We start from the raw sequence: 25596 nt of genomic DNA on the forward strand, positions 1-25596 counted from the left end.
ACATCCTCCCTTCATTCCACTGGCTTTTTTCAACAGGTATACAGTAAAGTCTAATAAAAGCCCAGGAAATTGTAACATGGATTCAGGCATGGGTCCAGCCAAGTCATGGCTTTTAATATCAAATCTCTAGTAAGATAGGAGACCCCACTGAATGTGAAAGGCAGCAGAAGGAGTAAGAAAGAAAAAAGCACCATCCTTAACTTTAAGCCAACCACAAAGTCACTTCTTGGTAAATTGCCTCTCTGGAGACCCGGGGGAGTTCCTGCCAGGGTCAGAACGAGCATCCTTTTAGTGATAATTACCAAAACTAACATTTGTGTAGACCTTTGATACGTATAAACTATTATATTATCTTTTGTTCCTTGGGATTTTCGCATGAGCCTGAAACTGAAAAAATTAAATGGACTAGGTTAAGTAAAATTGTGTCTTCTAAGCCAGTGGTTTTCAAAGTGTGGTCACTGGGCCAGCAGCATAGCATCAGCCAGAAACTTGGTAGAAACGCAGATTCTGAGGCCCACCTCAGACCTACTGGTCAGCAACTCTAGGGTTGGGGCCTGGCAGTCTGGGGTTTAATAGCCTCCAAGTGATTCTGATGCACTTTGAAGTTTGAGAACCATTGTTTTAAGCTATTTGGAAAAGAAAAGAAGATATCTCCACTTTTAGATAAGGAGGACGTTTCTGGAAGTTTTAGAGGATTTTATATATACCAAAAATGAAATAGGAATTGAAATGAAGTATGAAATTAGATGAAAAATAAAGGTAATATAGATGTTTTCACCCAAATGTCTTAAACTTCTTCCAGGTATCCACCTGTGTTAACATTTCCACAGAATATTCTGAGGTCACCTTTGAAATATGTAATGCTATTTGAACTGGAGTTTAAGAGTAGATACAATCAAGGAGTCTTGGTTTTAAGTTTGCCTTTAGTATATGAGGTCCAAGATTTTTCAGTACCAGCCAACTTGGTACTTGTTTGTTTTTATTTGTATATGAGTCCAGGCCTAACCTTCCATGGCGTACTTTTTTTTTTTTAATAGAAATCATGCCAGTTATAAACCATGGTTATAAGCAGACTCAATTTGCAACCATAACTGCAGCAAATTTCAAGGTTTCTTAAAATTTAATTTAATTTTTTTTTATACAGCAGGCTCTTATTAGTTACCCATTTTATACATATTAGTGTATACATGTCAATCCCAATCTCCCAATTCATACCACCACCACCACCACCACCCCACTGCTTTCCCCCCTTGGTGTCCATACGTTTTTCTCTACACCTGTGTCTCAATTTCTGCCCTGCAACCGGTTATCTGTACCATTTTTCTAGGTTCCATATATATGCATTAATGTACAATATTTGTTTCTCTCTTTCTGACTTACTTCACTCTGTATGCCAGTCTCTAGATCCATCCACCTCTCTACAAATGACCCAATTTCGTTCCTGTTTGTGGCTGAGTAATATTCCATTGTATATATGTACCACATCTTCTTTATCCATTTGTCTATTGATGGGCATTTAGGTTGCTTCCATGACCTGGCTGTTGTAAATAGTGCCGCAATGAACATTGGGTACTTTTTTTTTTTTTTTTTGCGGTATGTGGGCCTCTCACTGTTGTGGCCTCTCCCATTGTGGAGCACAGGCTCTGGACACACAGGCTCAGCGGCCATGGCTCATGGGCCCAGCCGCTCTGCGGCATGTGGGATCTTCCCAGACCGGGGCACGAACCCGTGTCCCCTGCATCGGCAGGCAGACTCGCAACCACATGTGTCTTTTTGAATCATGGTTTTCTCTGGGCATATGCCCAGTAGTGGGATTGCTGGGTCATATGGTAATTCTATTTTTGGTTTTTTAAGGAATCTCCATACTGTTCTCCATAGTGGCTGCATCAATTCCCACCAACAGTGCAAGAGGGTTCCCTTTTCTCTACACCCTCTCCAGCATTTGTTGTTTGTAGATTTGCTGATGATACCCATTCTAACAGATGTGAGGTGATACCTCATTGTAGTTTTGATTTGCATTTCTCTAATAATTAGTGATGTTGAGCAGCTTTTCATGTGCTTCTTGGCCATCTGTATGTCTTCTTTGGAGAAATGTCTATTTAGGTCTTCTGCCCATTTTTGGATTGGGTTGTTTGTTTTTTTAATATTGAGCTGCATGAGCTGTTTATATATTTTGGAGATTAATCCTTTGTCCATTGATTCATTTGAAAATATTTTATCCCATTCTGAGGGCTGTCTTTTCATCTTGTTTGTAGTTTCCTTTGCTTTGCAAAAGCTTTGAAGTTTCATTAGGTCCCATTTGTTTATTTTTATTTCCATTACTCTAGGAGGTGGATCAAAAAAGATCTTGCTGTGATTTATGTCAAAGTGTGTTCTTCCCATGTTTTCCTCTAAGAATCTTATAGTGTCCGGTCTTACGTTTAGGTCTCTAATCCATTTTGAGTTTATTTTTGTGTATGGTGTTAGGGAGTCTTCTAATTTCATTCTTTTTCATGTAGCTGTCCAGTTTCCCCAGCACAACTTATTGAAGAGACTGTCTTTTCTCCATTGTATATCCTTGCCTCCTTTTTCATAGATTACTTAATCATAGGTGCGTGGGTTTATCTCTGGGCTTTCTATCCTGTTCCATTGATCTATATTTCTGCTTTTGTGCCAGTACCATATTGTCTTGATTACTGTAGCTTTGTAGTATAGTCTGAAGTCAGAGAGTCTGATTCCTCCAGCTGTTTTTTTCCTCAAGACTGCTTTGGCTATTCGGGGTCTTTTGTGTCTCCATACAAATTTTAAGATTTTTTTGTTCTAGGTCTGTAAAAAATGCCATTGGTAATTTGATAGGGATTGCATTGAATCTGTAGATTGCTTTGGGTAGTATAGTCATTTTCACAATATTGATTCTTCCAGTCCAAAAACATGGTATATCTCTCCATCTGTTTGTATCATGTTTAATTTCTTTCATCAGTGTCTTATAGTTTTCTGCATACAGGTCTTTTGTCTCCTTAGGTAGGTTTATTCCTAGGTATTTTATTCTTTTTGTTGCAATGGAAAATAGGAGTGTTTCCTTAATTTCTCTTTCAGATTTTTCATCACTAGTGTACAGGAATGTAAGAGATTTCTGTGCATTAATTTTGTATCCTGCTACTTTACCAAATTCATTGATTAGCTCTAGTAGTTTTCTGGTGGCATCTTTATGATTCTCTATGTATAGTATCATGTCATCTGCAAACAGTGACAGTTTTACTTCTTCTTTTCCAATTTGTATTCCTTTTATTTCTTTTTCTTCTCTGATTGCCGTGGCTAGGACTTCCAAAACTATGTTGAATAATATTGGTGAGAGTGGACATCCTTGTCTTGTTCCTGATCTTAGAGGAAATGCTTTCAGTTTTTCACCATTGAGAATGATGTTTGCTGTGGGTTTGTCATATATGGCCTTTATTATGTTGAGGTAGGTTCCCTCTATGCCCACTTTCTGGAGAGTTTTTATCATAAATCGGTGTTGAATTTTGTCAAAAACTTTTTCTGCATCTATTGAGATGATCATATGGTTTTCCTTCTTCAATTTGTTAATATGGTGTATCACATTGATCAATTTGCATATATTGAAGAATCCTTGCATCCCTGGGATAAATCCCACTTGATCGTAGTGTATGATTCTTTTAATGTGTTGTTGGATTCTGTTTGCTAGTATTTTGTTTAGGATTTTTGCATCTATATTCGTCAGTGATATTGGTCTGTAATTTTCTTTTTTTGTAGTATCTTTGTCTGGTTTTGGTATCAGGGTGATGATGGCCTCACAGAACGAGTTTGAGAGTGTTCCTTCCTCTTCAGTTTTTTGGAAGAGTTTGAGAAGGATGGGTGTTAGCTCTTCTCTAAATGTTTGATAGAATTCACCTGTGAAGCCATCTGGTCCTGGACTTTTGTTTGTTGGAAGATTTTTAATCGCAGTTTCAATTTCATTACTTGTGATTGGTCTGTTCATATTTTCTATTTCTTCCTGGTTCAGTCTTGGAGGGTTATACCTTTCTAAGAATTTGTCCATTTCTTCCAGGTTGTCCATTTTATTGGCATAGAGTTGCTTGTAGTAGTCTCTTAGGATGCCTTGTATTTCTGTGGTGTCTGTTGTAACTTCTCCTTTCTCATTTCTAATTTTATTGATTTGAGTCCTCTTCTTCTTTTTCTTGACGAGTCTGGCTAATGGTTTATCAATTTGCTTATCTTCTCAAATAACCAGCTTTTAATTTTATTGATCTTTGCTATTGTTTTCTTTGTTTCTATTTCATTTATTTCTGCTCTGATCTTTATTATTTCTTTCCTTCTGCTAACTTTGGGTTTTGTTTGTTCTTCTTTCTTTAGTTCCTTTAGATGTAAGGTAGATTGTTTATTTGAGATTTTTCTTGTTTCTTGTGGTAGGCTTGTATAGCTATAAACTTCCCTCTTAGAACTGCTTTTGCTGCATCCCATAGGTTTTGGATCATTTTCATTGTCCTTTGTTCTAGGTATTTTTTAACTTCCTCTTTGATTTCTTCAGTGATGTCTTGGTTATTTAGTAACGTATTGCTTAGCCTCCATGTGTTTGTGTTTTTTATGGTTTTTTTCCCCTATAATTGATTTCTAATCTCATAGCATTGTGGTCAGTAAAGATGCTTGATATGATTTCAATTTTCTTAAGTTTACTAAGGCTTGATTTGTGACCCAAGATGTGATCTATCCTGGAGAATGTTCCATGCACACTTGAGAAGAAAGTGTAATCTGCTGTTTTTGGATGTAATGTCCTATAAATATCAATTAAACCTATCTGGTCTCTTATGTCATTTAAAGCTTGTGTTTCCTTATTAATTTTCTGTTTGGATGACCTGTCCATTGGTGTAAGTGAGGTGTTAAAGTCCCCCACTATTATTGTGTTACTGTCGATTTCCTCTTTTATAGCTGTTAGCACTTGCCTTATGTATTGAGGTGCTCCTGTGTTGGGTGCATACATATTTATAATTGCTATATCTTCTTCTTGGATTGATCCCTTGATCATTATGTAGTGTCCTTCTTTGTCTCTTGTAACATTCTTTTTTTTTTTTTTTTTTTTTTTTTTTTGCGATACATGGGCCTCTCACTGTTGTGGCCTCTCCCGTTGCGGAGCACAGGCTCCGGACGCGCAGGCTCAGCGGCCATGGCTCACGGGCCCAGCCGCTCCGCAGCATGTGGGATCTTCCCAGACCGGGGCACGAACCCGTGTCCCCTGCATCAGCAGGCGGACTTTCAACCACTGCACCAACAGGGAAGCCCTCTTGTAACATTCTTTAGTTTAAAGTCTATTTTATCTGATATGAGTATTCCTACTCCAGCTTTCTTTTGATTTCCATTTGCATTGAATATCTTTTTCCATCCCCTCACTTTCAGTCTGTATGTGTTCCTAGGTCTGAATTGGGTCTCTTGCAGACAGCATATATATGGATCTTGCTTTTGTATCCACTCACCGAGCCTGTGTCTTTTGGTTGGAACATTTAATCCATTCATGTTTAAAGTAATTATCAATGTGTATGTTCCTATTACCATTTTCTTAATTGTTTTGGGTTTGTTTTTGTAGGTCCTTTTCTTCTCTTCTGTTTCTCTCTTAGAGAAGTTCCTTTAGCATTTGTTGTAGAGCTGGTTTGGTGGTGCTGAATTCTCTTAGATTTTGCTTGTCTGTAAAGCTTTTGATTTCGCCCTTGAATCTGAGATCCTTGCCAGGTAGAGTAATCTTGGTTGTAGGTTCTTCCCTTTCATCACTTTAAATATGTCATGCCACTGCCTTCTGGCTTGTAGAGTTTCTGCTGAGAAATCAGCTGTTAACCTTATGGGAGTTCCCTTGTATGTTATTTTTCGTTTTTCCCTTGCTGCTTTCATTAATTTTCTTTGTCTTTAATTTTTGCCAATTTGATTACTGTGTGTCTCAGTGTGTTTCTCCTCGGGTTTATCCTGTATGGGTTTATCCTGCACTTCCTGGACTTGGGTGGCTATTTCCTTTTCCATGTTAGGGAAGTTTTCAACTATAATCTCTTCAAATATTTGCTCGCGTCCTTGCTCTCTATCCTCCTTCTGGGACCCCTATGATGCGAATGTTGTTGCGTTTAATGTTGTCCCAGAGGTCTCTTAGGCTGTCTTCATTTCTTTTCATTCTTTTTTCACATTCACATTCACAGCAGTGAATTCCACCATTCTGTCTTCCAGGTCACTTATCCATTCTTCTGCCTCAGTTATTCTGCTATTGATTCCTTCTAGTGTATTTTTCATTTCAGTTATTGTATTGTTCATCTCTGTTTGTTTGTTCTTTAATTCTTCTAGGTCTTTGTTAAACATTTCTTGCATCTTCTTAATCTTTGCCTCCATTCTTTTTCCAGGATGAGGTCCTGGATCATCTTCACTATCATTATTCTGAATTCTTTTTCTGGAGGGTTGCCTATCTCCACTTCATTTAGTTGTTTTTCTGGGGTTTTGTCTTGTTCCTTCATCTAGTACATAGCCCTCTGCCTTTTCATCTTGTCTATCTTTCTGTGAATGTGGTTTTTGTTCCACAGGCTGCAGGATTGTAGTTCTTCTTGCTTCTGCTGTCTGCCCTCTGGTGGATGAGGCTATCTAAGAGGTTTGTCCATGGGGTACATTTTTATAGAAACTTCTCTTTTAACACACAAACTTCCTCTTTAAAAAGCCCCTAACTTTGACCTTTTAGGATACTATTGCCCTGTAAAAGGGGGAAGTAGAGGGAAAACTTATGAAACTCTATTGAAGTGAGTAGGAAATGAAAATGTAGATACCCTGTGACAGCTAATTGGATCAAACATTCTTCAGGAGCTTCAATTGTTGTTTTTATTTTGGAGGCTCTTTTAAAGTAGGTTTGTGTTTTGTACTACATTTTTTAAAATTTATTTTATTGAAGTATAGTTGATTTACAATGTTGTGTTAGTTTCTGTTTTACAGCAAAGTGATTCAGTTAAACATAAACATATTATATTCTTTTTCATATTCTTTTCCATTATGGTTTATCACGGGATACTGAATATAGTTCCCTGTGCTATACAGTAGGACCTTGTTGTTTATCCATTCTATACATGATAGTTCGCATCTGTTAATCTCAAACTCCCAATACGTTCCTTCCCCAACCCCCTCCGCCTTGGCAACCACAAATCTGTTCTCAAGGTCTGTGAGTCTATTTCATAGATAAGTTCATTTTTGTCATATTTTAGATTCCACATATAATTCTACTTTATTGTATTTGTCTTTTTTTCTTTCTGACTTACTTCACTTTGTATGATAATCTCTGGGTCCATCCGTGTTGCTGCAAATGGCAATATTTCGTTCCTTTTTATGGCTGAGTAATATTCCATTGTATATATGTACCACATCTTCTTTATCCATTCCTCTGTCGATGGACGTTTAGGTTGCTTCCGTGTCTTGGCTGTTGTAAACAGTGCTGCTATGAACATTGGGGCGCATGTACTACATATTTGTAAGATAGGCTTTGTTTTCATATTAATACTTAATATATTTAATGATATTTGCCCTTAATATAAATTTGATTGGTTACAGTTCTATTCTGGTTGAAGCATAACATTCCATTGAACTGGACTTTGAGAATTGCCTCTGAACCATAATGAATAACATTGCAGGTTTCAGACCCAGGATAGTCTGAAGAGGCTGGGGCAGGGCTGCTCCAGGGATAAGACCTCAAGGGCAAGAGGAACGGGGCCAGGCTGGTGGAGGAGGGCTATAGAGATGCTCCCCAGCAGTCTGGGCACTGAGATTTCAATCCAGAGAGGGTCTGGTAGGTCCCTTGTACAAAGCAGACACTAGATTAATGTTTGTGGAATTAACAGTTTAATTTAGAAAGTCTCTAGATGTTTTCCCAGCCAAGATTGACTGAGCAGCTTCACATGCCAGGCGTGGTGCTAGGCTCAGAGATAGGAGGTCAGACATGGCTCTTGTCTCCGAGGAGCTTACCTATGTGATGGAGGGGGACTCGGGCTCACATGAGCACAATGAAGTGTGAACGGTGCTAATGGTAAAGGGTACTCTGAGCTCTAGATGTTCATGATTTGTCTTAAAAAGCCACCCTTCTGCCTAAAGACTACATTTCTTCCCTGCGTGAACAACATCAACACATGCCAAATTGTGAGACTTACCACAACTCTAAAAGAAACATCCTGGTCTCGAGAGTTATATAATGTCCTAGCTGGTAAGAGCCAGTTCACCAGAAAGCAGCATAGTGTAGCAGTTAGGCTGTGGGGTTACAATACCGGAACTACAATTAAGCGTATGTGTGAGTTATAATCCAGGCTCTGGCACGTATTAACTGTGAAATCTAGGTTGTTACTTACCCTCTCTAATCCTTACATTCTCATGAGGAAAATAATTGTGTCCGTCTCATGGTCGATTTAGTGAGTTCATAAGAAGTAAGATGTTCAGAGCAATTCTTGTTTCACAGAGCACTCTCTGAAGTCAAAGTTAGGAGGTTGAAAGGAGGAAGTTTGTAACATTAGAAGAGAAGTGCTTGTAAATATATTGTATTGCTGCTCAGTAAATGTTCACTAAAAATCATTATCATGACACTTATTTCACCGACTTCTTAGCAGTCCCAAGTCAATCATGTAACTCTTTGCCAGGAACGCTGGTCAAGCCCTCCAGCTCTAAATGGGAAATTCGGGGGGGCTTTGAAAAGCATGCTGCAGAGAACGGTGATGGGCTCTGTGTACTGTTTCTTTCTCCCTAAAATTTTATTTTCCCTTCCCCTGAGTGAGGTCCTAGCTGATCTGCTTTTTCTTCTAATAACACTGCTGTGATGTTGGTTTGATGCTTAGATCCCACATCTGGTAGCTGTGAAATCCCAGGGACCTGCCTTGACCGCCTCCCAGTCGGTGCACGAGCAGCCCACGAAGGGCCTCTCTGGGTTTCAGGAGGCTCTGAACGTGAGCTCTCACCGTGTGGAGATGCCGCGCCAGAACTCGGATCCCACCTCTGAAAACCCGCCTCTCCCCACTCGCATTGAGAAGTTTGACCGAAGCTCTTGGTTACGACAGGAAGAAGACATTCCACCAAAGGTAATATTACTGGGGTTTTTATCGACATCACCATCATCGTCATCATTGTTTGTTATTATTCTTATTATTACTATTACTGTTATCATTGTTATTACCCCCGTTCCAGACCATTCATAGTATTGAAGAACCTGGCACCAAAGTACCGTCCATTCTTGCGTTTGTTTTGGTCCCTCCTCGTTCCCAAGCTAAGACTTGGATTGTCGTTTATCATTTCTGATCTCCATTTTCCCCAAAGAAATGGAGGCTCAGGTAGACTGAATGACTTGGAACCATATATCCTGTATCCAGAATTAGAACTCGCAACCCCAAGCATTCCAAACTGTTCTTTTAACTATCCATCTTAAGAAATAGAATAATATGGATATTTTCATCGATTACTTAATCTATGTCTAGACAAATTTAAAATTTCCAGATTAAAAAGTAAGGAATTTTTTTATTCCTATTTTTAATAACCCAAAGTGAAAACAGGTTTCAAATGTTCAGAAGATAGTAATGCTCTTGAAATATTTTAGTTGGCTCCACTTAAGGAAAGCTCCTTCTAGGCCAGGTTGTGATTTAATTCCAGCCTTAATTGATTACTGAGGATTAAACTCTAGGGTAAAATGACCAGCCATTCCACTGGTTTGGTTTCATTTGTTTTGTTTTTGCCTATACCAAGTTGTTGTACATTCCAAAAAATGTCCTAAAACGTGGCCATGCATCTCACTACAGACAACCTGGAAACATCAAAATACTGTAGAAATTTTTGCATCAGATTCTTCCCGGTTCAGGATTCCCCTTTCTCCTGAACTCGGCATAGGAGCTATGACAAATGGAATGTCCCACAATTTCCAGAAATCGATGCCATTGTTGATTCCAGAAAGAAATAAGACCTTTTTACCCAATGATTTTCAAATATTTTTCCTCTCAGAAGGATATTATACCAGGATTTCTATTATTTTGAAAGTGAAATTAGCTGATAATGGCTCTTTTGTTGTTGTTCTCATCTTGTGGAAGCAGAGATGCCATCAGAAAAGGTTATTTATGGAGCAAAGTTCAATCTAGAGAATAGGATGGGCAGAGGAGCAGACAGGAGAGCTGGGGAAACATTTGACGTTATGGGTCCACTCTCTAAAAACACGCAGGCACACACTTATAACTCTGGGAGGAAAAATTTAGATCAATACAAAGATTTTAGGTTTTAATAATTCATTAGACTGTCTCTCTCTACAACTGTTTCAGTTGACCAAGTGCAAAAGGAAAACTAGTGAGAGTAATATTTAATTTGAGCAGGTGGGAACACTGATTCGGTTATTCTGCTTCACTTCACTGACTCATCTTTCTAGGTCTTTATCTTAAAATGTATTATAATAGCCAATAAGATCCGTATTGGTGTTAAATATCATTTAATATACTAAACATAATATTAAAACAAAGCATAATTTAAAAATACCTAGTACAAAACATAAACCTACTTTAAAAGGGCCTCCAAAAATAAATAAAAGTTGAAGCACCTCATGAATGTTTAGCCCAACCAGCTGTCACAGGAGATGTACATTTTCATTTCCTAGTCACTTCTCATAAAGTAAGTTTTTCCTCTACTCTCCCCTCATGTTGGACTCCTTTGGTGCTCTTACCAGTATTTGATTTCGTTAGGAAATGTTTCCTAACATGAGGCATACTTGAATTCTACCTTAGGCCCTTGACAGATAAGGTAATGGTACGTTTTCCTACCGTACCTCACAGTCTGACTGGTATTCACATAGTTTTTTGAGGACCTTCCAGTATATTCAGTATTAGTCCTGTTTTGTATCACGTTTGCAAATTGACCTTCCAAAGTTCAGTGTTGGCGGTTTGTTTTTAATTAGAAATTGCAAGTTGATTAGGAAGTAGAACCGTTCAGGATCTATTGCAGTAGTTTTTCTGAGCTCACTAACATGTGGCTTATGTCCCAAGTTCTAGCCTGATACCCTAATTTCTCACCAGATTTCATAATCTCCTTACCTGTTGATCAGTTGTATTGTGAGTTAAAAATGGAACTCGGTTTATCTGGATGTCTCATCAGATGCAATTTCCAATGATCAGCTGAGTTAATGATACCCCAGAGAAATTTCTGATATCCACCACTCTTGTGCAAATGAAGGGAATCAATTATTTTAGCCCAGTGAATCAAAATAATCTGCTTGGTCTGTTTCTAAATTTGTTTTTAAAATTGAGCACTTGGTACTCCCTAATGGTGGCTGCAATGTGCCTCATTGCCTTTCGTTTGATTTTGTTTAGGGAGTTAACTATTTCTTTGAGAAATGCAAGATGTTTCTTTCCTGTTTCTGATAGTTCTGTATCTCCTGGCAGATCTTAGGAAAGGAGTAGCTTGCTTTTCAGGCGGAACCCTGTGGAAGCTATTTTATGGAAAATATCTCTGAATTCTGGTTTTCTTTCAGGTGCCTCAAAGAACAACTTCTATATCCCCAGCATTAGCGAGAAAGAATTCTCCTGGAAATGGTAGTGCCCTGGGACCCAGACTAGGATCTCAACCCATCAGAGCAAGGTAAGGGAAGGAAGATGGGTAAGTTGAAGGGAGAAGTCCCCACCTACCATTGTCATTGTTGCTTTCCTTAAAAAATGTCTTTGTTCTTTTTTCACTTCAGAGGCATGTTGGCTGGCCACCCAGACTGTACGCTTTGGTGGACCAGACACATGTCTTTTATTTCTTCAGTAGCCTTTCACAGAAATCAGTGTACAGTGAGGGCTCATGAATGAACGAGTCAATGAATCACAGGGTCAACGAATGAATCGGCCCAGAATCCAACCAGGTTTACCTTACTTGGAAGTTTTTTAAACGTGGGAGTAAGACTGCAAATAGAAGTCTGGGTGCAGCGCCCCTGACCGTTACTTCAGAGACCATTTCGTGAAGCCAGCCAAACAAAATGGCCTGATCTGAGTTGGTTTTAGCATCAGGCCAAGAAATGTGCCATGGGAGCTATTGAGACAGTAATTGCCATAGAAATGCTGTGGCCACCAGCTGCAGAACTTCCCTAGTTCGGCAAATTACAGAAGAACTAGTTCTCACGAGGAAATCACCTCTGGCATTAAGGAACATCACTGAAATACAGTGATGCTCCCGCTGTTGCTCTGTGCTCTCCTAGAATTTTCTACCGACCCTGTATATTCCTACAATCAGGAAGTTGCGTCCACCTACTGGTTGGTGTCGAGTGCTCAAGCGAGGAAGCTGGAAAATAAACAATATCCTTACAGTATCTGAGCAGATTTTATGTGGTAACAGATGCTGTTTGCTGCTGTAGTCCATCAAGCTTCCCTCAGATTTTTCATGAAGAGTATACTCCTTTTTAGGATCAACTGAAATAGCAAATGGCCTCTGCTGAGACTATAAAAAGGAACTTGGGCAGGCTGTTTTATCCGTCTTCATTGTGTTCATGAGAGCACTCTTGCTAGTCAAAGAGAAGGAGAGACTGAAAATGAAGGTTATGACCATTTGTACAGATCCTAAAATATGGAATGCCTTTGATCATAAAGCTTTCATTTTCCTCTTCACATGAAAAGCCTTAGGAAGGGGTCAGTCCATAAATAAGATGGAGCTGCACTAAAAACATCCATCCCTTGAGGGCAAAGAAGCTAGCTCGTCTGAGTGGAGTTGCCAACGAGCAGTTTTTGTCCAGTGACTCGTCAGGTTCACGCTGAGCTGGTGCTGGGAGCAGCTGAGGAAGCCTGGAGTGGACTGTGACCAGGGAGCCAAAGGAATGTCAGGCTGGATTGCCGGCCTGAACTTTATCAGTCCCCCTCTTTGAGCGGTGATAAGCCCCCAATTATCAGTGCATCTTGCTCATTGGAACCCTGCCTTCAAGGCTGTGTTCATTAGATCAGTTGTTTAGAAGTTTAGTTGCTATAGATCAAGCATCATTTCAACTTTAAATCTTTTTCCCTCTCTCAACCAAAAAGAAAGAGAACTGTCATTCTATAGCCAAATAAAAAGCAGCTCTTTGTTCCCTCTGAAATGTTATTTTAATGATATTAAGGCCCTAAGATAACTGGTGTTTGATGGTCAGTGGTTTGCAAATCATGTGCTTTTCCCTTGGAACCTCTTAAACATTGTACTTTTTACAAAGAATGCAGACCTTGTGAAGACAACTAATGTTTTTCTGCTTACAGAAAAGGTAGAGAGGAAGTGAGCTAAGAGGTAATAATTATTTACCTGCAATGAAAGTCAGAGGCATTGCAGGGGAGGGGGAGGATGGAGAATCCCTATCTCTGCCTTGTAAAACAATCTGCCCAACAAGCCTGTTCCTTGCTGTCACGTATCTCTAAGTGACCAGCATTTAATATGTGAATCAGGGCTTCCCTGGTGGCTCAGTGGTTGAGAGTCCGCCTGCCGATGCAGGGGATGCGGGTTCGTGCCCCGGTACAGGAAGATCCCACATGCTGTGGAGCGGCTGGACCCGTGAGCCATGGCCACTGAGCCTGTGCATCCGGAGCCTGTGCTCCGCAATGGGAGAGGCCACAACAGTGAGAGGCACGTGTACCTCAAAAAAAATGTAAATCAGACTTTGCAACTCTAGATTGGATTGCATTTTAAAACGTTTTGGGATTTGGAATATTTACTGTGCTAGAGATGGCTTTAGTTCACCTTTGCTGCATAATAAAGCATGCCAAGACATAGTGGCCTGAGATAGTAACAATTTCTTATTGTGCACGATTCTGTGGGTTGGCTGCAAAGTTGTTCCACTGGTCTCACCTGGGCTTGCTTCTGCAGCTGCACTGAGCTGATAGGTCAGCTGTACCTTCACGTGGTCTTTCATCCTGGGCTTCTTGACTGTTTGGTGATTTCAGGAAAGCATCCCAAGAGGGAAAACCCCAATACACAAGCACTTTTGAAGCCTTTGCTTCTATCATCTTTACTGATGTCCCATTGGCAACCACAAGTCACGTGGCCAAGCCCAGAGTCAGTGTGTAAAGGAAATACACAGGGGCACAGACAATGGGAGATGTGATTCACGGGTGGTGGGAGCGGAGTGGGAGGGAGGCTGTTAGTGAACATAGAGACTGTCTTACTTTCTATTGGTTCTAATAAAGTCCTCATAGTTCTTTTTGTACCATTTGTCAGACAACTGCCCATCCATAAAGCCATAAAAAAAAAAGGGTTGCTTTTAAATATTTTGTCCTTTGCAATACTGTATAGACTCCCAAATGCCTTATACTGCCTTAAATGTCAAGGTGAACAGTTGAGTTTAAATCATGATTTGATTTGTTCATTTTTTAAATTTCTGTTTTAAAACCTACCATGCACTTTAACATTTAACTTTGATTCATGTGTTCTTTTAAAGCACATTAAAATTTGATTAAACAAGTACATTCAGAGTATGAAAAGATTTAAATTAATCCAATAACACCCAGTCAAAACCCAGTGACTAAATGCTTAATTTCAAAAAATAATTCTCCACCCCATCCCAAACCTGTCTTCTTATGGCTTGTTTGTCCTCATTTGCTATGTCATCAAAGAACAAAGTAAAATGAATTTTGGTGGGCAGCCAGTTAATTATAGACTTGGCCCTAGTATTTGGGCCAAGAAATCACTTTGTAATCCTAATTTTCTGTTTTGACTTTTTTCTATGACTCAAGTAAATGGAATAATTTTCACTTTACTGTGTGTTTTATAGACCAAACAGCATTCTCTGCAGGATGGCAAATGTCTGAGCTAACAGTTAGCATTTAAAGAAATCTATATGAATGTTTTCAAGTTTTTACACATTTGGATCTCAGTAGGCTCAGTTAGTATATGGACAAGGGAAATCTGTTATTTCATGGAATTCTTCTGAAATTGATCCCCGCTAAGAGCATTTATCTCAGCCCCCTTGGCCCCTAGGCCAGACTAAATTACAACATAATAAGGAAGAGAAAAATATGAACAGTGTGACATTTTCTCAAAACACTCATATTTTACCAAAAAAGCAAATAAGGTAGAAAAGCATTTTAAAGGTTTCCCTCTTTCTATGTGTGGTTACCTAGACACTAAACACTTCTTTCAGACTCCAGCAGCAAAAATAGCACCCTATTAAGATCAGCACCCACACTGGTTAGCTCCAGTTGGAGGGGACTTGTACTAACAAGGCCCAGGTCAGGGATTTAATGCCCATGGGATCCAATTAACTTCACACTGAAAGAGGCCCTTGAGCCCCAGTCAGAGACGCAGGCTCATCCCGCTGGTTCTGCTGATGCCCAGGCCACTCTTTTATGCCAGGACGACCCTGGCCTGGGCCTTATCATCTAACGTGGCAGCAGCCTCCTATCTGGTCAGCCTGCCTCCGTCCTGACCAGGCATTCATAAGCTGGCCCATGTTCTCTGCCAGGCTTTAAGGCCATTGCTGCATAAGCCGCCCATTTCTTCTGATGACCCACTCTTCCGGGGTTTCCTAACGCAGACTTGGTCCCCAGTCAGGGTGGCGTCCTCTTTACATCAACAAGCCCCAGGAAAACCCCAGTCGATGTCTGCTCTCACTCTTCCCCCACCCCTCTGAAGCCTAATCAAGTCCTGTCTCCTTCCTGAACCACTGTTGACCACTCTAGGCTGTGTGCCTTGTTTCCTAAACTCCAACACCATTTGCAGATGCTCGCACAGCACATGGAGTTTTGCCTTGCTGGCTGTTGTCTCCACCGCACATGTCTCACCTCTAGGATTATGTTGTACCTTGACTGTCTGCCCTGTGACCTGTACTCTCCTCCATCCCTCAAACTGGTCCACTGGTCTCACAAAGCAGGTATTTAATAGAAAGGTTTTGGTTAAATGATCAAAGGAGTGCTGTATTTGAGCAAAGGGCTGGATCCTGCTACCACACCACAGCTGCCAGGGAAAATACTCAGAACTCACTGAACTGTATTCTCTACGTAGATTGTTTTTTTTCATACAAAGAACACTACATTACATCTCCACAAAATGAGAGCAACCGCCAGGAAACCTTAGTGTGCCCATCACCCTTGACCCGTAATATAATTTTTAGAAAAAATATTTTTAGAATTTATTAATTATACATAAATAATTCTTGACCACTACTGTTTAATGAAAGAGGGCAGTGGGGAAGAATTCATTATTTGGGAATGAAAGGAGATAGGATTGTTTCTTTGGGGAAAAAAAATGAAAAATTTGAAAGGTGGCATATTGCAGAAGTATCACACATTTATCATTTTAGGTATTCTCCAAACAGGAGGGAGGGTATTTCCATTATGGATCCAAATCCATTTCAATCAATTAAATGCTAACAGTTTTCACAAAAATAATTACTACTCAAAGGAGTGCCATGAAAATATCAAGAATTTTTAAAGTTTTCCTTAAGTTTACCAGCACTCACTTCTGCAGTCAGTTTTACTGTTAGGTTGACTTAGCAACCCCTTTACCATAAAAAAATTTAAGAGGTGAATTTTGTCATAAATTCTACATTTGTATGATCAAAATTAATAAATTACAAGGACATATTTTATTTTCACTTGTTTTCCAAGACCACCAGCCATGTCTTCCAATAACCCAATATTTAAGAATTTTTGCATCTCAACCAAATATTTTCGCCAAATACGTTACTGCAAACCAAGACTCTTGTGTTTTCAGAAAAAAATTATTTGCTTTAGTTGCTGCTTTAATGATGCCATTTTGTGGCCAGATTTTAACAGACCAAACTGCAAGTGTCTCAAGGGAAGGGACCATATTATTTTCACATTTATACATGAAGCATCTGACATCCAACACAGTGCAGAGTACCTGTTACCCACTTAATACTCCTGAAATGGGCAGAGCAAAAGGAAAGCATAGAATTACATTTTTTAATAACATCTTTATTGGAGTATAATTGCTTTACAGTGTTGTGTTAGTTTCTGCTGTATAACAAAGTGAATCAGCTATACATATACATATATCCCCATATCTCCTCCCTCTCGTATCTCCCTCCCAACCTCCCTATGCCACCCCTCTAGGTTGTCACAAAGGATCGAGTTGATCTCCCTGTGCTATGCGGCTGCTTCCCACTAGCTATCTATTTTACATTTGGGAGTGTATATATGTCCATGCCACTCTCTCACTTCGTCCCAGCTTACCCTTCCCCCTCCTCGTGCCCTCAAGTCCGTTCTTTACATCTGCATCTTTATTCCTGTCCTGCCCCTAGGTTCTTCAGAACATTTTTTTTTATTCCATATATATGTATTAGCATATGGTATTTGTTTTTCTCTTTCTGACTTACTTCACTTAATTTTTAAAAACTGCACTAAAGCAACAAGAAACAATTTTTTACAAATTAGTTAGCTGTTCATAATAAAGCCTGGTAAGGATTCAGTGAGATGGATCATCTCATACACTTCAGTGAAAACTGGCAGTATGTTTATACATTCACATACATATACATGTGCACATACATACCTAAGTTCATGCCATTCCACCCAAGAATTCCAGTTCTAGGAGAGATGTGATTGTGAATATTTGTATGCATCTAGATGGTTATTTCACTGTTACGTATAATAGCCATGTATTGGAAGCACCTAACAATAGAAGAATGGTTGAACTAATTTATCTATATTATGGAATACTATGCAGCTATTATTGTTTTTAGAAGCATAAGAAGCTGCTCTCAATGCAGTCTAAAGGGGAAAAAAACAAGACACAAAATTGAATATACAGTGTGCTTCCATACATACAAAAGTAAAAAGACTAGAAGATAATATTCCATCCAGTAAAATATAGTTGAATATCTCTTGATTCAGAGGTTGCATGCATTGCTTCCTTATTTTTATCTTGTAATATTTTCAAGCGTTTTACAATGAGAATAGGAAAAGGGGTTTAAAAGAAAGCCTCCTTTAAAGATTCACCATTTCAGAGCTAATACGTTTGGTGTGATGACCCAGGAGTTGGGTCAAGAGTTCTTCCCGTCCAGATGCAGAATCTGGCCAGGAGCTCCACAGAGGATAGCATGACTGTCATTACCATTGACCCCTGTAATGCAAGGTCATATAGGTACTCTCTTTACCCCTTTGTACTGGGGATGGGACTGGACTATGCTTGTGTCTACCAGTGGCAAGGTCTTGAGAGTGTAATCTCTGTGCTCTGCTGTCCATGCAGCAACCCTGACCTCCGGAGAACTGAGCCCATCGTGGAGAGTCCCTTGCAGAGGACCAGCAGTGGCAGTTCCTCCAGCTCCAGCACCCCTAGCTCCCAGCCCAGCTCCCAAGGAGGCTCTCAACCTGGGTCACAAGCAGGATCCAGTGAACGGACCAGGGTTCGAGGTAACGCTTTCCCCTACCTTTCCAGGACAGCATTCCCTGAGGAGAAGAGCCATGCACAGGGAACCAGATTACTTCCTGACTTCTAGGACTTCTGGTCCTGGCGTGGCCACCACTGTGTGATGCTAAAGAGCTGCTTAACTGCTCTCAGCCTCAGTCTCCTTAGGGGAGTGGACCACCATCCCCAGTTATATGTGTGACATCAGTGTGGACTAAATGCTTTCTAATTGCAGACACCAGTGTTCTCCAGGGAGATCACAGAATATTGGTCTTACTTGAAAATGTAGTCATCAGTCACCCGCATTTCCATTTCCATTTGATTGATTGGTTAGAGTTTCATGGACCCCCAGGTATCCTCTTCCCCTTGTGTCAACTGTGTTCAGAATACAAGGTATTTTTCAAAGGGAAAGTTAATAAAGGCTAATGTAGAATAAATTTACACTTGAGAGAAGATATAAAATCTATGACTTAAAAAGTACACTTGACTCTTCTGGTTTTTCCTATTAGAGAGGTAAAAATTAGCCTCTCTGACCATTTAATTCAAGTCATTCTTCATTGCTTAGTTTTCATTAATGAGGAAGCTTGTGAAAAACATTAATGTGTCCAGCTAATTATACATGATAACCTATTGTTTATAGCTAATCAAAATGTACTCTTTCTGCATAATCTTCTTCAGAAGATAATTTGGCCTCCAAGTAATAAAGACCGGGATTTTTTTGAAGTGCCATTTGGAAAACACTTATAAATTACTCTGCCTAATGAAAATCACCAGTTCTTTATTCTCGCTTAGCCTCTTCATTAGACACAATTATACTTTACCTCCTAATATTTCTTTGAGTAAACTCAAATGTATGTACATTTTGGAAAGGTCGATGTCAGACGTGCAATGCTTGTGTCTATGAATTGGGATAGGAACTGGCCCGTGGCTGCCCCTGTGTGCAGTCTTCTGACATCAGTGGCACCACCCGGAGCTATGTATACTTTTGTTGCCTTGATCCAGATATAAAGTTACTTACTTGGAAAACTGCCATTCCCTTACCTTTTTTCTATTCATAAGCAACTTAATTTGCTTAGTTAGAGCAAATGCTAAAGAAAACCAAACTTAGGTATACCATTTTAATTCTCTGATCTGATTCAGGTTTAATTCTTACCTTCTTTCCTTTGGCCTTTAGTTTTCCTGGGTTAAAAGCACTCATATCCCTGGTGTATTCCTACCCAGGAAAGACCACTTTGAAACCAAACAAAAGAATCTCTCCCACCTTAGATTGCTTCTTCTCTACCTATAATCTCATAAATCAGAGGGATGCTCTTCACTTGTAGCTGTCAGGCAGCCCTCCCCCAGCCCTTGCTCTATAACCTCTATTCTAGGGCCCTTCCGCTTTATCACCAACACTCTCCTTCCTGCCCTCACCCTAGACAACTCCCCTTTCCTCCCCCCATTTAAAAATCGTTCCTCCGAATAAAACAGGTTTCTACTTTTTTCTACAACAGTTCCTCAGAAAAACTTATCCTGATGGGTAAGTGGTAAAGGAAGAAATCAAACATAGGATGCTAACTCAGAGGCTGGTTTAGTATAATAATTGAGAATAGGACTTTGAGAAATCATACAGAATCCCAGCTCTGCACATAACTTCAGTGTAACCTTAGGCTAGTTGTGTCATCTCTCTGTGTTCAACTGTCGTACAGGAAAACAGTGCCACGTCATTGCGTTGGAGCAAGGATTCAACGAGACAGTTGACATAGAAAGCGTTTAACACTAAGCCTGACACAGAATTAGTGCTCGGTAAATGGCGGTGCTGGCTAGTTTTTCGTATAATTACCAGTGACCTCCAGGTTATAAGACTAAATGCGTATGGCTGATTTTGTTTGCCTGAACATTTACTGTTTTTTCACGGATGTGCTTGAGGATTTGCCTAAGTGAATGAGGTGTCCGCTGAGTCATTTCCAAGGCTGACTCACCACAGAACTCCAGAACTTGAGCCAGCACCTTCTGACGGTCATTATCTTTCTTGGCCCTCTGTTTTTTTCCTCTAGCCAACAGTAAGTCGGAAGGATCACCTGTGCTCCCCCATGAGCCTTCCAAAGCGAAACCTGAAGAATCCAGGGAAATTACCCGACCTAGTCGACCGGCTGTGAGTGCTTTTCTCTCAAACAGTTTTGAACTCTTTTAATTTCCCAGAGAACCCGCAGGATAAAGTGGTTGGGGATGCACTCATGACTATGAAACAGAAAATGTTGAAATTAATAAGAACGGATGCTAGGAGCATCTGGAAGGAAGTCATACCTGATTAGGAAAGAAATGAACAGATCTTGGGTTGCTTATCTACTCTTGGTTATTTTGCTGATCATTAGCACTGTGTTACCGAATAAAACAGGAAGAGAAATAACTCACATTATTCCATAATTTCTACTCAGCAGCTTTAGCGAAAAGATGTTGAAAGTAACAATTAAGAATATTTGGGCACTTCCTATGGATTTTTCTTGTATATTCTTTTTACGTTAGCCTTTTCCTATATTATTTTCCACATGAATTAATATTACAATTTTTCTGCTGCATTTCTGCTGCTCTAGGACTGTATTTTCTAGACCAAAACTTGATAAGCATGGTCTGATAGGGGGCTGACAACCTGAAATCTAGCTTCATTGCTGTAACACGTCAGACCCCAAATAGCCTTAAAGAAAGAAATAAGAGGATGGAGGTGGAAATTTGAAAATTAATTTGGAATGAGTTATTATATACTTATTTTATTTAAATTTTCCAAGAATATTTTCTGTGAAATGGATGTGAAGATGTTTTCGTTTACTTTATTTTTTTACGTTTTAAAGTAAGGAAGTACAGTGAGGGTAACAATGAAGGGCATTCACACCATTCTGGGTTGAGGTTCTTCTTGCCCTTTTTGCATTTATCGGTTGTGTACTAACAATTTCCATTTTGTGTCTAACCTGCTGCCTTTCTTCCGGCTTTTCCCCCTCATGTGGATTCTTCTGGATTGGTTTCCTCTTATCTCAGAGCTATAAGAAAGCTATAGATGAGGTTAGTATTACCTATTTGCTTGGTCATGCTTTCACAAGATGTAAATATAAACTGACTTCCTGAGGCTGATATTCAGAAGGGTGGCCAATTGGATCACAGATGAAAGTTCATTCCTTTGGAGTGACCTGCTGAGAGGAGAGCCCTTTCACAGAAGCCAGCCTGAGCCCCTCAGACACTGTGTATAGCTCCAGAGACCTTCCTTCTAGCCAAAATGTCACTTTTCCAACGTTCCAGTCTAGCTAAAGATAAGCATCGGTGCTTTGTTATTGGCACAGTTTCTCATCCTAGTATCTTCCAGTAGCAAAGCCTGAGCTTTTAACCTGCACTCGCCAGCCTTGCTAGGGGATGGCAGTTTTACTAACAAAGAAAAGAGACATCATTCTAGGGTCGTCCACATTTATAGTGTGTGATTTGTGAACAAGGAGTTACCGGGTATTGTTAGATTAATTTGTGGGACATTAACTACAGCGTCAGCAGCAACGTCAACTTTAGTTAATGAATCCTGGCGAGTTAAGTAACTTGATTTCCTTATCTGTGGTGACATTTTTCCATTAGAAAAATATATGGCTTTGCCAATCTTAAGTAGCTTGCTAAGAAGGATGACTGCCTCACTGCTGTTTGTCAGACCTGCATGAATACAGCGTAGTGGAGTTGTTTTGGAAGAGAGAGGCCTTCTGCAAAGAGTCCTAACCGCATGGAATCTGAAGGCTAGCATTATGGCTTTAAGGCTGTGCACCGTTTTTGTGAAATGATGTAGAAAAAGCACAGGCTTTGGGAGTGAACAAGCTGCCTTCAGATTCTGGCTCCCCCAATAAATAACTGGAGGGGCCAGTCTCACAAACTCTCTGGGCCAGTTTCATCTGTAAAATGGGGATAAAAACACCTGCCTTTCCTCGCTCACAAGGTTGTTTAGGTTCACTCAAGATCATGAGTGCGGGAGCATTTTCTGAAGTGTGCAGCGCTATGTAAAGCCAGGGCCTGAGGCGCGGAGCTATTCTGGTGGAAGAAGCTTGTTTCTATGTGTCTGATCTTTACCAAAAAGTGTCACTTTTTCAGAATTGTGACCGCCTCACCATTCAGAGTGATTTAGAAAGTCATTATCATAGTTAAAGAATTATTGCTTATATAAAAAAAAAAGATTCTACACGTCTACAATGTGCGGATGGCATTATAGAAAGAAAAAAGGGAAATGTTTTTAATTGCTCTGTGCTACAGCCTTCAGGGATTATCACAAATTTTATCAGTTTTCTCCCAAACAGTTCTGGTGCTCAGGCTGCCAATAAAATGGTCATGTGTGTGCACAGCTCAAGGTTTCCTCTTATGAGTCCAGAAATTAGCTTGGTGGTGGCTGTCATGAGGGAAAGGGCTCTCGTGGATTTCATCTGGTTAACCCAGGATATTTTAGGCTTTTAAAAATTGCTTTATTTATTTCAGGATATACTCTAGCATACTGGACAGAGATGAGAGGTAGGCAACAGAGGTACAAAGAATTGAGGGGGTGTAAGCTGTACACCAAAATCTCTAGAGCCATGGATGACTGGAAAAAGCCCTCCACATGATTCTTCTAACCCTACCCCTTGAGTATCACTGATCCAAAACACAGGATTCCTTGGTTCTACCTAACCCAGTGGTCCTCAACCAGGGATGAGTATCCCCCCCACAACTCCCCTTCCCTTAGGAGACATTTGGGAAAGTCTGGAGTCAGTTTGGTTGTCACAACTTGGAGGTGGGAAGCGGTGCTGCTGGCGTCTTGTGTGTAGAGCGGAGAGCTGCTGCTAAACAACCTGCAGTGCACAGGAAAACAACCTACAATAGAGACTTATCCACCCCAAATGGCAGTAGTGCCACAGTCAAAAAACCTTGAGTTAAATCTCTCTCCCATCTCCATTCCTAGGTTTTAAGATGGCTTCCATCCACCGTGACTGATATGCCATTTAGATAACGCGAGTTTGAAATGAGCAGTCTTAAAATGCCAAAAATATATTGCTTGTTATTGCTAATTTAATTATTTGAGTTCCATAAAAGTCAGTCTGGGGGAGTGTCCATGCATTTGGCATTCCTTCCTATGGGGCATGAGATTGTATAGCGTAGTCTGTGATTATTTAATACAACCCTCCAAAATAAATATTCTTTTTACTTTAGCACAATTAAATAGATGTCATGAAGATTAGATACATAAGCAAACACTGGCTTTACCACCACTTTTGTGTTGTATGTAGAAATCTGACAAATTCCAGAGCACATCCATAGACTGGACAGAACTGGAGCAAACCTTTTTTCCCTCAGTTGAAGATTCGAAGTCAAGTGACTTCCCCAAGTCATATCTTTAGATTTCCTAAAAAGGAAATGAATTATTTTAATATGTAAAGAGAAAAACAACTTTAAAATCTTTAACTATTATTTTAATAGTTTAAAAAATTGAACTAAAATTTGCATAAACTCTATTGTTTTTAAAAAGATACCCAAAAGAGCACCTTTTAAAGCAGAGTATGCATAATTGTCAGATTAAATAAGCCTTTTTGAAAGAAAAATTATATCAAGTTGATTCTAAAAAGTGTTACATGAAAGAAACCTCTGGGTGAGAGCCCCTTAACTATCTTTACTCTCTAGTCAAAAAGCTTAACATTTTGCCATATTTCTTTTTCAGTTATACATTCTCAAATATTTTTATTGTAAATAGCACTTTTTCCTCTTCTTAATACTTTTTAGCTCCAGGCTTGAGACAGTCAAGCAATAAATTACCACAAAAACTCATTATATGGAGAAGATTGGTATTGTCAGAAAATAAAACATATGAAAATGGATCTGAACACAATGGTGTCAGTTTTAGATCATGTCTCTTTCCTATAACTTCGCTATTCTAAGTTTTTCCAGGGTGAATGGACAAGGAACAAAACTTCAGCTAAACACACAGACTATGGGCAATGGAAGATTAATTTTCTTTGGCTGGGGTATTAGTTTTGAGTTACTCATTATTGGTACCTTGGGATTTTCATATATGTCTCACCTGCCAGGCTGTTACCAATTAAACTTAAAAGGAATTTACGATTATTTCTAAAGTTTCAGGAAACACAGAAACCAAAAAAACCAAAAAAAAAAAAAACAACAAACCTCTAATTAAAAGTGAAATTATAAAGCAGGTCAGAGCTTTAAAAGTGTTCCTAAATACAGTGTTTGGAGAAATTTAGGTGATTTTAACAAGTGAGGGTTACTTTAAATCAATGGACTTTGGACCAGCTAAATATTTCTAAATAGTTTTGATTTTTTTAAATCTTCTTTGTCTTGCTTTGAAATGTCAGTGATAAGACCAACCCATGGGGAAAATGTATTATTAATTTAAATAAATCATAGTTAATATTATTATATTTTACTCAGAATTACTGACATTAGAAATAAACTCTCTTAACCATATTCTCTCTTTAAATTATAATAAAAAATTTTTTAATGACAAGTAACATTTTAGATGCTAGTTGTATTATTTGATGAGACATACATGGTCCTAACATAGAGAAGGAAAAATACAAAATAAATTTATCTAATTTTTAATTATTTTATTGGTTTGGAGGATTATAATGTCCTTTTTCATTAATTGTTTTAACAAATATCTAAACTGTATTTTCCCAATGTGCTCAAGTGTAGCATACCCTTCACTTTCTCGTCAATTTGATAAAGATAAACATTGGCAATTGTCAAGGGGAAATAAGAAGTAAAAAGCTGAAATCTGAGCATTAGCTCTTCTTGTTTTGGCCCATCACCAAAGAAACCGGAAATAAATTTGCCTAAAATTCTGTGTGGTAATTTTCCTCTTCATTCATGGTGTACATTATATTTAAACAGTTTGAGTCTTTTTAATACAATTTTATTTTCACTTTCATGGATGGGATAACTATATCCACTGAGACTGAGGCCATGTGTGTGTGCATGTGTGTAAAAGCCCAGCGAGCATGTTTGGGTGGAAAATGCACAATTTGAATTTTCAAAAGCCTCCCTTTTCCAAGGGCTTCAATTCAAATGACTACAGAACAAATGTAAAAGTTGTCATTGCTGTCCCTTTGATTTTTATGAAATTAGAAAGAAATGAATCCTTCACGTAACACCTTGAACTTTCTAAATTTCTAGACCAAATAAAAAACCTGCAGCATTTTCTGTCCTTAGTCTTAACCAATACATTAAGGCCTCACATATAGGCACCAGTAAAGAAACAGGATGATCTGTTGTCTTCTCAAAATAAAATTATATTTATAATTTAAT

General features: G+C 39.2%; 1 protein-coding gene across 4 annotated transcripts in view; it reads left to right on the forward strand.

The window, feature by feature from the left end:
* Positions 1-25596, forward strand: part of TNIK (TRAF2 and NCK interacting kinase) — a 414490-nt gene that overhangs the window by 347285 nt on the left and 41609 nt on the right. For 3 of the 4 annotated variants that reach the window (XM_082840052.1, XM_082840053.1, XM_082840054.1), the window contains 4 exons: positions 8823-9062; positions 11483-11589; positions 18151-18314; positions 20346-20443. In XM_082840052.1, the coding sequence (XP_082696178.1) occupies positions 8823-9062; positions 11483-11589; positions 18151-18314; positions 20346-20443 (609 nt within the window). The remainder of the gene's footprint in view (positions 1-8822; positions 9063-11482; positions 11590-18150; positions 18315-20345; positions 20444-25596) is intronic. The other variant, XM_082840055.1, reaches the window with a different exon arrangement.

The sequence above is a fragment of the Leucopleurus acutus genome (assembly GCF_964270905.1).
Source record: "Leucopleurus acutus genome assembly, chromosome: 5".
Taxonomy (NCBI): domain Eukaryota; kingdom Metazoa; phylum Chordata; class Mammalia; order Artiodactyla; family Delphinidae; genus Leucopleurus; species Leucopleurus acutus.